The 17,190-nt window shown below is 38.3% G+C and overlaps 1 protein-coding gene across 1 annotated transcript; it reads right to left on the reverse strand.

The window, feature by feature from the left end:
* Positions 1 to 240: 240 nt before the first annotated feature.
* LOC118746374 lies at positions 241 to 1,132 on the reverse strand. The gene is made up of 2 exons (XM_036480232.1): positions 718 to 1,132; positions 241 to 658 (listed from the first exon to the last, which is right to left on the reverse strand). Exons 1-2 carry the CDS (start codon positions 1,093 to 1,095, stop codon positions 251 to 253), a joined length of 786 nt encoding a protein of 261 aa, XP_036336125.1. The 5' UTR covers positions 1,096 to 1,132; the 3' UTR covers positions 241 to 250.
* Positions 1,133 to 17,190: the final 16,058 nt, after the last annotated feature.

The raw sequence follows: 17,190 nt of genomic DNA on the forward strand, positions 1-17,190 counted from the left end.
ACTGAGCACATTGATATATTGGTTTGCGGTTGGTTTCGTGCGTTAGCCTGTGTTTTTTGTATGTATACGGAGTTAAAAAGCTTTGGTTACAGATGTCGCACGGAAATCTTTCCCGATTCTCATTGTGACAGAGCGCATGATTTTTTAGGGCACATGACTCCTTAAATGTTTTTGCTGGCGAAGGTAAATTCAACAAAGATAGAAATTAGTCCACAAGTTAAAAGGAACGGAAATACTTACGGCAGGCATGTCAAAGAAAAGTTTTTGGTTTATGACGTTGCTTATGTTTTTTTAATGAGCTTCTCTTCATTATTTTCCCACATTCTTCACACTTCACCGGCTCAGACATGTCCTTGACTTTCTTTTTTGTTTTCACCTCGGATTTTACTTTGTTTGTTTTCTTTACGTTTTTAGGTCTTGTATGAGCAAGATTGAGTTGTTTACTTTTTTTCGATAAGACCAGCCCAGCTTCATTTAAGTTATTGCCGCTCTGCATATCCTTATCCGATTCAACTAGAAACTTTGTTGTTGTAGATCCAGTAATAAGTTTTCTATCAATATTTATTTCGTGTTCGATATCATTTGATGCAGATGTTTCATCATCATCCATAAAATGTTCATTCCATTCTGGTGATACTTTTATATCCTCTACGTGATCCTTGTAAACAAATAGAAAATAATTATTGTTTAATTATATCTAAATCGTATTTGATATACCATATCTACAGTATCTGGCATCTTAGTTACTTCCATTAGCTCTTCATGTACTGGAACCCATTCAAAAGTGTTGGCTATACTTTCTATCTTCACTTTTTCCGTTTGTGTGCAATTCAATAATTCAATATCAGCCCTTCTCGCCTTTTCAATAAAATCATAAACGTCTTTAAGTTTTTGGGCACAATCAAGGCATAGATATTGCATCCGGGCATCATCGAGTTCATTTGGATCATCTTTCAAACTTAAATTAATTTGTGTACATTTACAAAAACACTCTTTGTATGATATATCCAAAGAGTCAACAGGCTGATACCAATCTAGCAGATGCACCCGATCTTCCGGCGACAAACAGGCACGGCATATATTTGATAAATCCATCTGAACTTTTCACCACTGCCGTATTGATAATTCAAGTCTTAGTCGGTAAAAAATAGTTTTGTAGAATGTGAGATTATATATTGGTAAGACAGAACAATTTGAAAATAGGGATGTCGAAAATATTTCGATATAAAAAATGGTACAATTTTAATGCTTTTAAAAGTCGACTGTCCGACAAATAGATTTCTTCGGTAGATATAGTGATGTTCCGATATCAGTGAAAACTATCTCCTGAAATTGAATCAAAATAAATTAAGGGTGGGCTTTCCAAAACGGAACCAATCGAAATTTCAGCGAAAGTATAAGGAATTTCGTCATGAAACTTGGTGAGGATGTTGGGGGAGGCCTCCTCAACATGACTTGTTCACTCTCACAATATAATTGCTAATAGTATTTTAGCAATTTGTTGTTAAATAATGTCTACTATCACCCCCTAATTTTTTTAAAATATGCCACTTATCACTTATATTTTGTGTTACATATTATATTTTCAATGCTCACATGCGTATTTTATGCTTTTATTACATATAATTCACCAATTAATTAAGTAAAACGCGTTTATAAATTTGTGTTCACGTTTTGCCACTTTTCACAAACAAACAGAAATAACAATGGCCGACAGTAAGAGCAAATATGTGCTGCCATACGTTTTAAAAGTAAATACGCCACTATTAAAGGATTTTATTAAAACGCGGCCAACACAAAAAAGGAGTTGTGCGTAAAATCGTCATATTTTTATGGCAACCGTATTCCAACGGTATTTCTTTTATTCTCTTCTTATTTTTTCGCATGCAGAAGCTTTTTTTTTAATATACTTTCATAAATTATGAAATTTTTTTATATAAAATCGCGTGATCCTCTATACTCCCTAATATTTTTTTTTCAAAGCCTGGATCCGTTTTGGAAAATTTTCCCGATTGTCTCTTTTGTTTACTTTTTACCGCTCTTCTTCTGCCATTGTTTACTATTCACGGTGCATTATCAAACGTCAAAATTACTGGCCTACTACTATTTCAAGCATGAACCATTGGTTCATGTATTTCAAGCAGAAGAAAGAACACGAACATTTTCTTGTGCATTTTCTTAAGAGCTAGATACTAAAGCCCTGTATGCAGCTCTCAAGAAAACGGTCAAGAATAAATTGCCATTATATCGTGTGTGTGTCCAAGGAATTTTGACATTTTTGATACTTCACAGCCTGTTGCCTCACTCTTTCCTCAAGAAATAATGGAACGGGCATAGATTTCTGTTGCAAACCTGGGTTGCCTTGTGCTCTTTTTTCACAAAAAACTTTAGAAAACCGTAGTAGAAAGCGTAGTAAATTTCTTAAGAAAGTAAAAATAAGCTTTTTATTTTATAATAATAATAATATTAATAATAAAAGTTTCCTTAAGGCAGTACGCAGTTGTTAAGAAATTTACTACGCTTTCTACTACGGTTTTCTAAAGTTTTTTGTAAAAAAAGACCGCAGTACAAATGTAGAGAACAGTGTTCGGACGTCCAAACTCGATTCAGGACTACAAATCTGACCAAAAACAAATTTTCCGTACTAGATTGAATTTTTTATTTTCGATCTGACATTGATTGTTTGACTTAAATATTTACTATTCATGCAAAAATAAGAACGCGAGGCAATGTAAGGATAATATGTTACATATTTAGGTAATATTTAGAATTTTCTATAAAGTAGAACGTTTCTAACACTTAATTTTTTAAATAGCAGTATGATCTAAACCTTTTATATACATTTATTTTTATTTATATTTCTAACTTTCAATTTTTTACTGAAACCGGTGGTGAACACTCAAAAAACGGCCCAAGAGGGGCATAACATGAATGAAAACGGAAGAGATCTGAAGTCAAGCGGAGTAGAGGAGAAGATTTAAAAATTTTTCAAAAACCGGACTAAATCTAATCTGATCTTAGTGAAGTCCAAACACTAGTAAGGAACGAATTTTTTACATTTTAGGGCCGGTTGCTCAAAGCCTGGTTGACACTAATCCCCGGTTAAACATAGTTATCGACGTTAACGACACCGTGTTATATGCATGAAGTCGAAAACGTCGATAACTATGTTAACCGATGATTAGTGTCAACCAGGCTTTGAGCAACCGGCCCTTAACGCTAATGACCCACAGATGGCGGGAAAACACAGGGTTGTATCAGACTTTCGACGTGGTTTCGAGTTGGTTAGCTTTTAACCATCTCAGTGAAATGGTTAAGTGCTGTCATTTTTATATGGCGAAACTACGCTAAATAAAGTGAGTTATCGGGATAACCAACTCAACAGCCATAACTACGTGGTTAGCTCCGGTAGGGACATGGTATTATAATTATAGCGAAAGTGAGTAACAGGGGCATGCCTTCTCTTTTGCCCTAGTACGCTTTCAGATTGGATTAAAAGAGAAGGCACGCCCCTGTTAATCACTTTCGCACCAATTATAACGAGTTGTCCCTTCTTGTTATCTATGTACGTTCTTTGTCCGAACACTGCAACACCTCTGGCCAGGTCCATGGTGTAATGAACTAAAGGTGACGCATTCCCGAAGCCGCTACTTTGGTTTACCGACTTTGACGTTTATGGCAATATGTAAACAAACTTTTTGCTTAGAATCACGTGGCAAAGAGGAATTATGAATTTCAAGTGAAAAATTGCAGTAATTCGTGCTTTTTAAAGAAAAACAAGTTTTATTTCGATTAAAAAATTTATTAAAATGTCGCGTCGTGTGCTGAATTGCAGCAACCTTAAGGGTAAAGCCCCAAATGCAGTTTTTATTTTGTTTCCCCGCGACGATGTCTTGGCCAGAAAGTGAGTAGAGTTCTGCCGGCAGGAGAAGCCATACAATTTGAGCGTAATATGAATGAAGGTCTTTACGGATAAGGATTTCATGGGTAAATATCATTATTTTCATTACTTAAATATCAATATCTAATAAAAGGCTTAGGAATTGCTAGTCGACCATTGCTTCGCCGCGAAGCCGTGCCAACAATTTTTGAGTGGGAAATAGAACCTGCTGCGGTGTGTGAGTCACAAAATGACAGTGTTGAGGAGGTGCTTGAGCTAGATAATTGGGAAGGTAGCAAACATTATACGATAAATATTATATTATTAATGTCAGTGGTTTATTAGTTGGTTCAAATGAAGGCGATAAAGTATATTGGCCCAGGGACTGTACTGTTGATGCTTCAACATCACCTATCCGTAACTGGGTGTACTATGATAGTGATCTTCAAGAAGTGGGAGTGTTGAAAGAGGAAGTGTACGTTATTAATTACAGATCTGAATGTGTAAATCTTACAATAACTTTTATTTCTCTTACTTGATGAAACATTCAAGTGCGAAAATGCACACCTCAAAAAGGAAAACGAAAAGCAGTGCACTGAGCTCGCTACATTGAAGCGGGAGTCCGACCTGCAATTGAATAGATACGCAAGGAAAATGGAGTCACTGCAAATACGGGGAGTGGCTGTCGTTTGTGATCTTGGAGGTACCAAAAGGGCCCTCTTTAATGACCTAGGCGTAACTGGAAACCAGCCGTGGTAAATAATCACAATAAAACTTATTAGGGCTATTCTCTGAGTCTTGCAAAGCCCTTGCATGGTGCACAGATTGCACGGTTAAAACCGGTTTTCGTATGGGACAGCTTTGCAAACCGTGCAATCCGTGCACCGTGCAAGGGCTTTGCAAGACTCAGAGAATACCCCTATTGTTTTCAATACTTACAGTCAGGGACGTGAACCGGATGAAAAATTTGTTTGGTTCGGTTCAGCGGGTCGAACCGTTTTTGCACTTTTGGATTGGTTCGTCAAAGCGGTTTTTTTGGTCTTTGAACCGGGGTTTCGGTTCGGTTCAACGGTTCGAAAAACAAAAAAATTATGCGCAAGTTCAAGTGTCAAGTGTCAAGTGCAACAACGCGCAAGGTTAAGGGTCACATGGTAAACAAACATGATGGGTATTACCATGTTTACCAAAAAGAAAAAAAAGTGGGTACATTTATCTTTTGAAAATTGCTTGAAACGAACCTTTCAATCTTTATAGAAAGTGGTTCGGTTTTCGGTTCCGTTCAAACATTTGTGGAAAATTTCGGTTCGGTTAATGGTTCAGTTAATTAATAGAAAAGAGCGGTTTTCCGGTTCAAAACCGGTTTGGTTCAAACCCGGTTCACGTCCCTGCTTACAGTACTTCTCATTTCCATAGGTTTATTTTCAATGACCAAAGGATTAACGTTTTCGCTGTTGTGCCGCATTTGCTAAAGCTTTTTCGAAATCATTTACTTGTTCAAGGTTTCCTAATTAATTGGAAACCTGTGAAAAAGGAAATAATTTTGGAGTTATTGGCCCGTAGTCATAGTCAAAATAAAGTCGACTTTAAAGTTAGTTGCAGCTTTTTGACATAATTTTTAATGGGATATCTGTCAAAAAAAGCTGCAACTAACTTTAAAGACGACTTTATTTTGACTATGACTACGGGCCATTGTCAATTACAAGCACGGACTTGAAAATAACTCACCAGATTTCTGAAAGTAACTTGACCGTGGCTGAAGCTCACCGTCAAAAGGTCAAGCCGGCAGCGAAACTATTTTCGCATACTGTGACGCAGGCCATAACAAGGGCTGCAAGTCTGGGTCATTTGCAGAACCAAAACTGGACCGAATGCTTCCAGTTATTCAAAACGGTATTTGTTATTATATTACATTATGAGATTGTTACATTATATATGGTGGTTGTTCACAATTGCCTGGTTATAACGTTATTTGGTTAAAAAATATTATTCTGTAGTGTATGTTATTGTAGTAAACTGAATAAAAAATGTGACCACATAACCAGATAACCAGGCAGGCGTGAACAACCGCAGTATTTTACTATATTACATATCGTTATCTTAATTCACAAATTGATACTATTTTTATAATGCTTTTTGCTTCTGTAATAGAGCTGTCAAACTATCGATAGTCCATCGATGTTGTACGATAGTCTTAAGGGTGACTATCGATACTATCGATCGTATCGACACATTTCAAATGTTTTTCTAAATCCATTTATTTTTCGTTATCTTGCTATTATAACTTTGTTTATTTTAGCGGCTGACGGTTGCATTTTAGTATAGAGAAATATTGCTAGAAATTCATTCGCCATGTAAACAGTCAAAAAGCGATTTCAGAAATTTTCCCTGTAATTCGCCTTTCGAAAAAAAAATCTTTCGAATGACACTTTACTTGCAAGGTGCCACTGCTTATGCAACTGCTTTCTGCAATTTCTCAATTTGACAGTCTTTTGAAATATACTGCATTGCACGCTCTTAAGACGGCAATGTAACCTCTGCTATATCCACGTTTAAAATAAACAAGTAAGAAAGTCTAAGTTCGCAAGAATTAAATATATGTTTTTCACCTTTCCGAGAGCTACCGCTACATGGTAAACCGGAGTGTATCAATTTTGAGTAAATTAGCGTCCTTAAATTTCGAAATATTGAAGTTTCAAGATTTCTGAAATTTACTGTTATATCAAAAGCGGCCGTAATTTTAGTTCGACTTCAATAATTTTCAACGTTTTGCTTCTATGTGGCAAGCACAATAACCATACCGAGTTTGGTACAAATTGGTAGAACGGCTACCGAGATACATATATGTGATCATAAGTGGGCGGTGCCACGCCCATTTTCCAAAATTTTATGCTAAACGTATTTCTTGGTCAAGAATTGTTGGAAGCATCAATTTTGAATAAATTAGTTTTAATAATTACTGATTTATCGAAGATTTCGTATTACTCTAAATTACCGTTATATAGGATGTAGGTGTGGTTATTGTCCGATTTTAAAAATCTTCGACCATCGTATGTTATACCAAGGTTAACAACTGTGCCAAGTTTGGAAGAAATTGGTGCAGCGGCTACCAAGATATACACATGTAACCATAAGTGGGCATGGCTGCGGCCATTTTCCTAAAATTTATAATATTCTTATTTTTCGTCTGAAACTTATTGTAAATATCGATTTTGAGTGAACAATCTTCAGTAGTTTCTAAAATATCGCAGTTTTCGTATTTCTGAAAATTACCGTGGGAGGTAGGCGTGGTTATTGTCCGATGTTGGCCATTTTCAATACCATCCGTCCTACGCCAGAAAGAAGGGCACGTACCAAGTTTCGTTAAGATATCTCAATTTTTACTCGAGTTATCGTGTGCACAGACGGACGGACGGACGGACTGACGGACAGACAGTCACTGCTTAATCGATTTCTCTTTTCATTCTGATCATTTATGTATACATTTGTCTATATCTATCTCGATTCGGTTTGCCTGTTACAAACAACCGTTATGTGAACAAAGTTATAATACCCTTGTGCACAAGTGCGCTCGGGTATAAAAATGGCGCTTTTAGAAATAATGCCATGAACCAACTAAACAGATCACCCAGCATGGAAACCGTGTATTTGTTATTGCATTTGAAAAAAAAAAAGTTGATAACGTAATTTTTTAATCGGTTGTTTCATTCACACACATGGTTTCATTCCGTTTCATTCACATGACGTCACTGCAAAGAAAATACTTTTTTCTCTTTTTTCACCGTCCTGAGTGATCTTTATTCGTTCGTTCATGAAATAATGCTGCCAATTTTTGTTCTCTTTGAACCAATACGTGCAAATATCAAAAGTGCTAGGGAAGCGAATACGCTATCAATGGAACGATAGTGGCGATAGTACTAGAACTATCGATAGTTATTTGAAGTGGCCAGACTATCGATACTATCGATAGTAACGTCGATAGTTTGACAGCTCTATTCTGTAAAATAAAGCACTTCGTCGCTGCGCCAACAAAAAAGGTCATGTGTTTTTTAATAACTTTTCAGAAGAGCAAAAAAACTGATTCTTGGTGCCAAAATGCATTATTTTGCAAGTGTCGTACTAAAAAAAATTATATTAAAAGTATGCTATTGATTTAGGAAAAAAAATAAATTTTTTTGACCAATTACGACGTGATCAACATTTGCGCCGCTTTAAAGCACATAGCTGATTTTGTACACGATTTAAATTTGCTATTGGCGGTATGGAATCGTATGCAATTTGTACATAATACTGCCGTTACACCTAGATTCAATGTATAGAAGTGGAGGACTCGATTATTTAACTGCCCGTTGCTCTCCGCCTTAAGCAGCGACTTCTTGGTGTTGTGGGTCAGGTACGTCGTGTTTTGAGGTCTGATTGGGGCCTAGGCCGGCGTGCTGTTTGTACCATATATCAGGGCCAGTTTGTGGCTTGTGCCACTTATGGCTCTGCTGTTTGCTATGAATCTGCTATGACGGCTGTGGGTCGCAAAAAGATTTTGTCGTGCCAGAGGGTAATGCTGCTGTCTGGTCTGCCGGTATGTCGCACGGTTTCCACTGATGCGCTGCAGGTGCTCTTGGGGGTGCCTCCTCTTGATTTGGTGGTTATAGAGCGTTCTATGGCTTTCCGGTTGAGAAGGGGCATGGAGATGCCGTTGTTGGATGGGTGGATTTCGGATGCCGACTTGGAGAGAGGATATTTGGAGTGTAAACGCTCCTTGTGGGAGACGGTCTTAATGAAGTGGCAGGACCGCTGGGACAATAGTTCCGGCCGGGTGACATATTAGTATATTCGTGATTTTAATTTTGTCCGTGAAAACCCGGACATGGGCCATTCAATGCGTTTTTGCTTAGCCGGAATCTTTATGATTCGGAAAGTTGTGCATGTGGTGCGCAAAGCGAGGATTTTAGACACGTTGTTTGTGAATGTCCGATGTACTCTGACATTAGGATTTATCTGGGATGGGAATTAGATGGACTGATGGACGGTATGTTTTTGACGATGCTCTCTCTTCGAGCCGGCATGTTGAAAGTCTGAGGGTATTTGCACGAGAGGTGTTTGGAAGAAGAAGGCGTGCAATTAGTTGAGGGGTTAATTTCATGGATGGGGCGACCAGTCCAGAGTGGTTTGGAAACTCAACTGTTCTACTCTGGCCTGTTCTTGGGTACGGCCCCTCGGGGAGTATCGTGGTGGCTGTGGTTTAAACCCAAATGCGGGGAGAGTCGTTCTGGCTCGATGTGGAGTTGCATTGCAACCGGGTGCCGAACCCATAGCACGGAGGAGGTTTAGATAGGTCTCGTACCTTACCAAGGTGGTAAGTGTGTCCATTTCGCACTTCCAATTGGTACCGAGATGCTTGCATTTCGGGGCGCTGATCTTCGCATTGATTTGATCCACTGTGCTTTTGAGCGCCGTTGTGTAGGACCGGATTCGGCAGGTACCCACGGAAATATTAGCACACGTTGCCCGTTGCTCCTGTTATGCAATGAAAAATGGTCAGTAACGTTTTAATTTGATTTTTGTATTAAAAATTAATGCAAAGTGATGTGAGGAGACATACTTTGTACAAACCAATGAATTGCCAGAGATGCTGTCTTTTCGGTCAGCGTATTAACTTGACCCATTGCACTTTTCAAAGCTTCGATGGGTGATATGCAATGAAAGCTCGTATATACAAGAAATAATTTCATATGTACACTCTAAATAATTAACAATAGGTTTGTTCGTCGAAAATCCAGCAAGAATTATCCAACACTCAAAATATCAGAGAGTAAGAAAAAATTCTCTCAAATTCTCTCTCATGTTTATTGTAAGATTAATGTGGTGTAAACACAACGTCAGCATTAACCTTTACTAATAATGGATTACTTTGTACTATTACCGTACTATGTAAAACACGTTCCTATATTGAAGATATAAACTAAGAGTTTTTTTCCAAAAGTAGGCTTGAACGTAACACATGGTGTCAGATGGGGTAAATTAAAATAGTTGCACAACGAAATAACCCAAATGTTAAAAACGCGCAACCAAAGCTAAGCTATTAAATAAAAATAGTATATACCATGATAAAAATATAGTAAGGTAGAACCGCTGAGAGTCACTTTTAAAATTCTTGACGTTTCCAAACAATTTAATTTTTAAATTTACTCACAAACTCACACACACATTTTCATTTTCAATCTCAAGCAACAACAATTTCGAACAATTTCAATTTTTTATTTTCACTTTTATATGATTTTAAAATGTTGGCAAATTTCAAAAAAAAAATCATGGCCGACAAATTGAGAGAACGGTTCTACCTTGCTATGTTTTTATCATGGTATATACTACGTTTATACAGAATTAAAAATGGTAGATGAAGGCAACGCTACCATGTCAGAGGCAAAGCGAGTGCTATCTATTGCTACTACCATAGCACCTTTGAACATAAGAGCGTCAAATCTGGCGGCGGAATGGAAGGTTTGGAGTACGCAATTGAAAATATTTCTGCGTGCATCTGCTTTAGATAATCAAACTGAGCAAAGAAAAGTTTCACTTCTCTTGCACCATCTGGGTGCAGAATGTCTGAACATTTTCACTTCGTTTAATGTCGATATAGACAGCGTCCAATATGGCGACTTATGGAGCAAACTGGAAATGTATTTCACTCAGGTTTTTTACACAACGTAAATCCTCAGTACGCTGCCGCATTGCAAAATCTGAGCAAAACTTGTGAATTCTGTGATATACGTGAAGATCAGGTAAGGGACATTTTTATATGCGGTTTATCAGAAAAGTACAAAAAAATAAAGGAGAGGCTCTTAAACGAAGGCAGCATAAAATTGCATAAAGCGATTGAAATAGCTAATAGCATGGAACTAGCCAAAGAAAATGCAGCCATGATACAACGTCAGCTAACCCAAAGCATGGTAGCAGCTTTGAGAAAATCTGCATTGAACTACAAGGAGAAGAAAGCTAGACAGGCTCAGCAGCAAACATCAAGAACGTGTCATAAATGTGGGAAAGTACATAAAACCAAATGTCCGGCACAAGGTAAAAAAATGCTACACGTGCGGAAAATTGAACCATTTTGCAAATGTCTGCTTCACAAAATGGCGTAAAGGAAACTTGGGGAATAACGGGCAAAAGAGATATGTGGGAAGCGTATACGAAGAGAGCGAGACAAGTGCGGAAGAGGAAGAAAATGAAGATCACGAGTCGCAATTTTTCGTGGGCGGAATACGTGTTGGAGCTGTCAGGAACAAAAACCTGTGGCAACACCACCTCAGTTTTTGACATGCAACACAAACACTGGCAACTCGAACGAACGGCAGAGAGAGAGGAAACAGAAATTAGTTCCTCGCGAAGTTTTCACCACCACAGCTGTGGCATTATAGTTTTGTAAACCTTTATCGTTTTAGATTGAATAAATCTTAGTAATTAGTTGTTAAATAAGGGAACGTCTTTTATTTTACCACGACAGCTAAATTGGTGACCCGACGTAAGCATTCATGCAACTTCTTGACGAACAAATAATCTTGCAACCAAAATTATACACATTCGCGAAATTTCAGTACATTCGGGGAATTTCGGCAACATTCGCGAAATTTCACAACGACGCCTGCGTAACTTCATGGAAGTTTCGAGAAACTCATGGTGGATGCAGCACGCAAATTGAGACAACGAAAACCAGTTTATTACGAGGAAATTGATTCTGCAAGCAGCGAAGAATCAGAATTTTTCGAAAGTAGCAGCATCACGACGCCAGACGAAAATATGGATGAACTTACTCGACAAATTCAAAACTTGCAACACGATCTAGAAATACTACGTGTGTCTCAGGGCCGGCAACACGATGCTCGGTCTAAATTGCAAAAAGTTCACATTCCAAAATTCAACGAACGAAATCCTCACTTATGGTTTGCGCAAATTGAAAGATCATTTGCAATGTTCAATGTTACTTCTGATTCCGATAAGTTCGACCTAGTTAGTGTACGACTTGTAGATGACGTGCTCTTGTCTGTGGAGGATCTCATCACTAGTCCCCCAGACGCTAACAAATACACCGCATTAAAAGACAGACTCATCTCCAAATTCGCAGAATCTCCCGAGTCAAAGCTGCGGCGACTAATTCAAGGTGGGAAAACAGTTGGTATGAAGCCAACATCAGTCCTGGCACATATGAAGCGACTCGCACCTGGTAAAGGAAATGAAGCCATCATTCGAACATTGTTTCTCGGGCAAATGCCGGAAATTTTGCGACCATTTCTAACTGCTTGGGAAGAAGAAGACTTGGAAAAGTTGGCGAAAGTGGCCGATAAAATGTTTGATGCCAACAATACTGTCAATACAGTGTCTTCTGTGCCTCTTCTGGCAACAACGACTGCGTCCGTCAATGCAATTTCTTCCCGGATGTCTTTTTCAGATATGTGTAATGCGATTAAGGAGCTGTCTGAGAAACTTGACAAAATACAACAAGACATAGGTAAAGGCAAATACCAACAGCGACATCGATCAAAGTCTAGAGGCCGTTCTCGAGAACCTAAAAACGTCGAAGGACAGACATTGTGTTATTTTCACCGCAAATTCGGAGATTCGGCTCGAAATTGTAAACCTGAGTGTTCTCGTTTCAAGTCGGAAAACTAACGCGGCTGTCGTCAGTCAATGTGGTTGGCGACAGCGACAGTCTTAATGCATGGGAGAATCGTTTACACCTATACGACAAATCTACGCGAACTCGTTTTCTGATTGATTCTGGATCTTCGGTATCCGTTGTGCCTCCATCTATGATCAAACAAAAAATCAAACCATCGACTAGAAAGCTGCTAGCTGCGAACCAAAGTGAAATAAAAACATTTGGTGAGTGTATTTTTAAGCTTGATCTTGGACTTCGTCGTGAATTCAAATGGTTATTTATGATTGCCGATGTACGCACACCCATACTTGGAGCTGATTTTCTAGTCAATTTTAATTTACTAATTGATCTCAAGCAACGACGTCTAATAGACAATACTACGAAATTAACTAGCCGTGGTGAAATTTTACAAACTAAGGAGTTTGGAATTTCAACACTGAGCAAGGCGACAACACATTCCGATTTACTTAAGGAGTTTGAAGAAATTACAAAGACGTGCATCACATTGAGACTACAGGTTCGCCAGTTGCCGATCGTCCACGCTGGTTGTCGGGAGATAAACTTAAAGCTGCGAAAACTGAAATGGATTTTCTTATGGAGCAGGGTATCTGTCGCCCTTCCAATAGCGCTTGGGCCAGCCCTATACATATGGTCGCCAAGAAAACAGGTGGTTGGCGAGTTTGTGGTGACTATAGGAGACTCAACTCTCAAACAGTGCCAGACCGATACCCTATAGCTCACATACATGACTTTGCTGAAAATCTATATGGCAAATCAGTTTTCACGACCCTTGACCTTGTAAGGGCTTACTACCAGGTACCTATGGCTGATGAGGACATCCAAAAGACCGCCGTTTGTACACCGTTTGGACTTCTGGAATTTTTGTATATGCCTTTCGGTTTAAGAAATGCTACTCAGACTTTCCTTTAAGAGGACTAAACTTCGTATTCTGCTACATCGATGATATCATAATCATGTCGGAGACTCCTGAGCAACATCGCGAGCATTTGGGAATTGTTTTTGAACGCCTTCGATACTATGGTCTGACCATCAATGTCAGCAAGTGTCATTTTGGTGTACCAGAGGTAAGATTTCTTGGTTACAGTATTAACAAAGATGGTTACTGCCCACCTACAGATCGTATTGAGGCAGTCAGAGACTATGCTAAACCAGAGAACATCTGTGAACTGCGACGCTTTATTGGCGTCATCAACTACTACCGTCGTTGCATACCTCATGCGGCCGAACTTCAAGCGCCTCTCAATGAACTAGTTGGGAATTCGAAGAAAAATGATAAGAGGAAAGTTCCGTGGACACCAGAGTCCGAAAATGCTTTTGAAAGCTGCAAAAAGAGCCTTGTGGAAGCAACCATGCTTGCACATCCTGCTCCCGACTTAGACCTCGCACTTGTGACGGATGCTTCTGATTCAGCAATTGGAGCCGTAGTAGAGCAAAACTTTAACGGTACTTGGAGACCACTTGGGTTTTTCTCATGCAAACTGTCAAAATCCCAAAGAGGTTACAGCACTTACGACAGAGAACTACTGGCAATCTACGAGGCTGTGAAACATTTCCGTCACATGCTAGAAGCACGTCACTTTGTCATTAAGACAGACCACAAACCTCTGGTCTACGCATTTGCACAACGACCAGATAAAGCATCACCCAGACAACTGAGAAATTTAGATTTTATTTCGCAATTTACAACGGAAATCATATATCTTTCTGGACCTGACAACACAGTCGCGGACGCGTTTTCGCGAATTAATGAAATCACAATGCCTACAAACGTCTCAATGGAGGGTATTCAATCTGCTCAGGAAGTAGATGAAGAACTACGAACGCTACTAGAAGGTAATAACTCTTTAAAGCTACAAATTGTTCATTTTGAAAAATCATCGATTTATTGCGACATCTCAACTGGATATGTTCGTCCATATATTGATCATGTGCATATAGACATTGTCATAATGCCACTTGCTCAAAGCTATAGGTACTGCCTAACGATGATTGACAGATTCTCAAGATGGCCTGAAGCTGTTCCACTCAAGGACATGTCAGCGCAAACGGTGGCTAGTGCATTTTGGTCAACTTGGATATCACGATTCGGTTGTCCAAAAATCATTACAACCGATCAAGGCACTCAATTTGAATCTAAGCTTTTCAAATCACTAGCAGCAATGACTGGATCAAAGCGATCTCGCACAACAGCATATCACCCACAATCGAACGGTATGGTGGAAAGATGGCACAGATCATTTAAGGCGTCTTTAATGTGTCATCCTAACATTTCTTGGGTCGACATATTGCCTTCTGTTCTACTTGGTCTGAGAACTGCATTTAAAGAAGATTTGCGAGCATCACCATCTGACTTGATCTACGGTGGTCAATTGCGTTTACCGAATGAATTCTTTACCGAAAATGACCAACAAGTCAACACTGCGGAATTTTTAGACAAACTTCGTGAACATTTTAAATTTATTCGCCCTACACCAGCTGTTCACCACATAAGAGGAAAAATGTTCGTATTGAAAGGCCTCGACACTTGCACACATGTGTTCTTGAGAACCGATGCTGTACGCGAGCCACTTCAGCCACCCTATACTGGACCTTTTCAAGTGGTAAAGAGAATATCAGATCGATTATTTACCATTCGCTTAAAAGACAAGGACATCAACGTTTCGGCTGACCGTTTAAAACCTGTGTTTCATCTTGAAGATTCCACGAACGAGACTCAATATCAAAGTACCAAGACGTCATCAACTCAACAGAATTGTTCCGACAATTTAGAACTCACTTCACCTCCATCATTTCCGGAAGCTCCACGTATGCCAACGCCATCGCCTAAGAGAATTTCTTTTCAGGATAATCGTGACTGTGTCACTGGAGGGGGAGTGGTTGTGGCAACACCACCTCAGTTTTTGACATGCAACACAAACACTGGCAACTCGAACGAACGGCAGAGAGAGAGGAAACAGAAATTAATTCCTCGCGAAGTTTTCACCACCACAGCTGTGGCATTATAGTTTTGTAAACCTTTATCGTTTTAGATTGAATAAATCTTAGTAATTAGTTGTTAAATAAAGGAACGTCTTTTATTTTACCACGACAGCTAAAAACTTAACAACAAAAATGAATGTGATACATGGTGGAATAATAACAAGGTGTTGTCAGTAGCGACGTGTTTGTTGTAATTTTGACAAGAGCAGCATGCTTATTTTCAGTGCTTCCGATCTTAATTTTTATACTACTATACGTTGGGAAATAGTATCTAAAATACTCCATTTTAGTATTTCGTTTTATAGCGATTTTTAAAGAACTTGGTGCTTTCAGAACGATATTAATATTTAAAATTGCTGGATTTGTATTATTTTTGTCCTCAAAATATAAAATATAAAAGATATCGTGGTTATCAATGGAAAAATACGTACACAAAAATCGTATGGAAAGGCGATTTTTTTATATTAAATATCTTTTGCTGCATTGTCATAATATCGAGCCAAATGGACTACTGATACACTAGAATAGAGCGGCAGCACGGTTAGATTACGATTTCGCTTATATTATCGGTACTTATGTGTTTTAATCTATTTAAAAAATCATATACAGTCTTATAGGAAATTTCTTTATTTTACGGCCTTTACTTTTTCATAACTTACAATATATGTCCAAGCTGTGTGGAGCTAACGATACAAACATATATTCAGGCTTATAAGCTTGTAACTATACATTTTCCTACATTTAATTTGAAATAGTATGTACAAACGGATTAAAAGTAATAAATAATTAGTACCTTTTCTACTACTTTAAAATGCGTGACCGGAATAGACCTGCCGAAAAAGTGAGGTTAAGTTACTGACAACACCTTGTTATTATTACACCATGAATGTGATAGGAGTGAGTAAAATTGTTAGCAGTCTCAAAAGTGGGAAAACTTTCAGCCAGTAGTAGATGCACCACGTAGAGTTCCATTTGGACTTTTTAAACCAATAAAATGGGAACTGTCCAGTATGATGAAGTTAAAAGTTATAGAGCCAGTCAGTGAACCGACCGAATGGTTTAACTCAATAGTTTTAGGGGCTTAGCCCAATGGAGATTTACGTGTGTGTTTGGACCCTAAAAATTTAAACAAGGCTATAGTCAGACCAAGATTTTCCTTTCCGAACATCGATGAATGTAAGTCGAAAATGGCAGGATCTAAAATATTCAGCACATTAGATGCTAACTCAGGTTTCAGGATGATACCATTAGATATAGAATCATCAAAGTTATGTACATTTAACACGCCTTTTGGGCGTTACCGATTTCTGAGATTACCTTTTGGTATAAATGCAGCGCCGTTTTAGAGTCAGTTTTGGAAAGGGCACAAAGTGTTGGGCTAAAGTTCAATAAATCAAAATCGAAACTTTTAAAGAGGAAAGTCAAATTCATTGGACACATCTTTAGTGAAAAAGGCGTTAAGCCAGATGAAGAGCAAATTAAATCTATAGTTGAGAATTAAAATTAAAAGAATTACAGCGCTTTTAGGGAATGATTAACTATTTGGGTTGTTTTATTGATAATCTGTCAGCAAAAACGAAATATTTACGAGAGCTTTTAAAGAATGATGTAGTATTGCATTGGGACAATAAACAAGAGGAATAATTTCAAAATTTACTTA

Source organism: Rhagoletis pomonella, unplaced genomic scaffold, assembly GCF_013731165.1.
Source record: "Rhagoletis pomonella isolate Grant_MI unplaced genomic scaffold, Rhpom_1.0 Rhpom_scaffold_00001, whole genome shotgun sequence".
NCBI lineage: Eukaryota > Metazoa > Arthropoda > Insecta > Diptera > Tephritidae > Rhagoletis > Rhagoletis pomonella.

Bases quoted from the DNA above. Each gene is read 5' to 3' on its own strand.
- LOC118746374 (XM_036480232.1), bottom strand. From the start codon at position 1,095: ATGGATTTATCAAATATATGCCGTGCCTGTTTGTCGCCGGAAGATCGG. The intron at 659-717 runs GTATATCAAATA...TTTGTTTACAAG, and splicing joins TGCCAGATACTGTAGATATG to GATCACGTAGAGGATATAAA.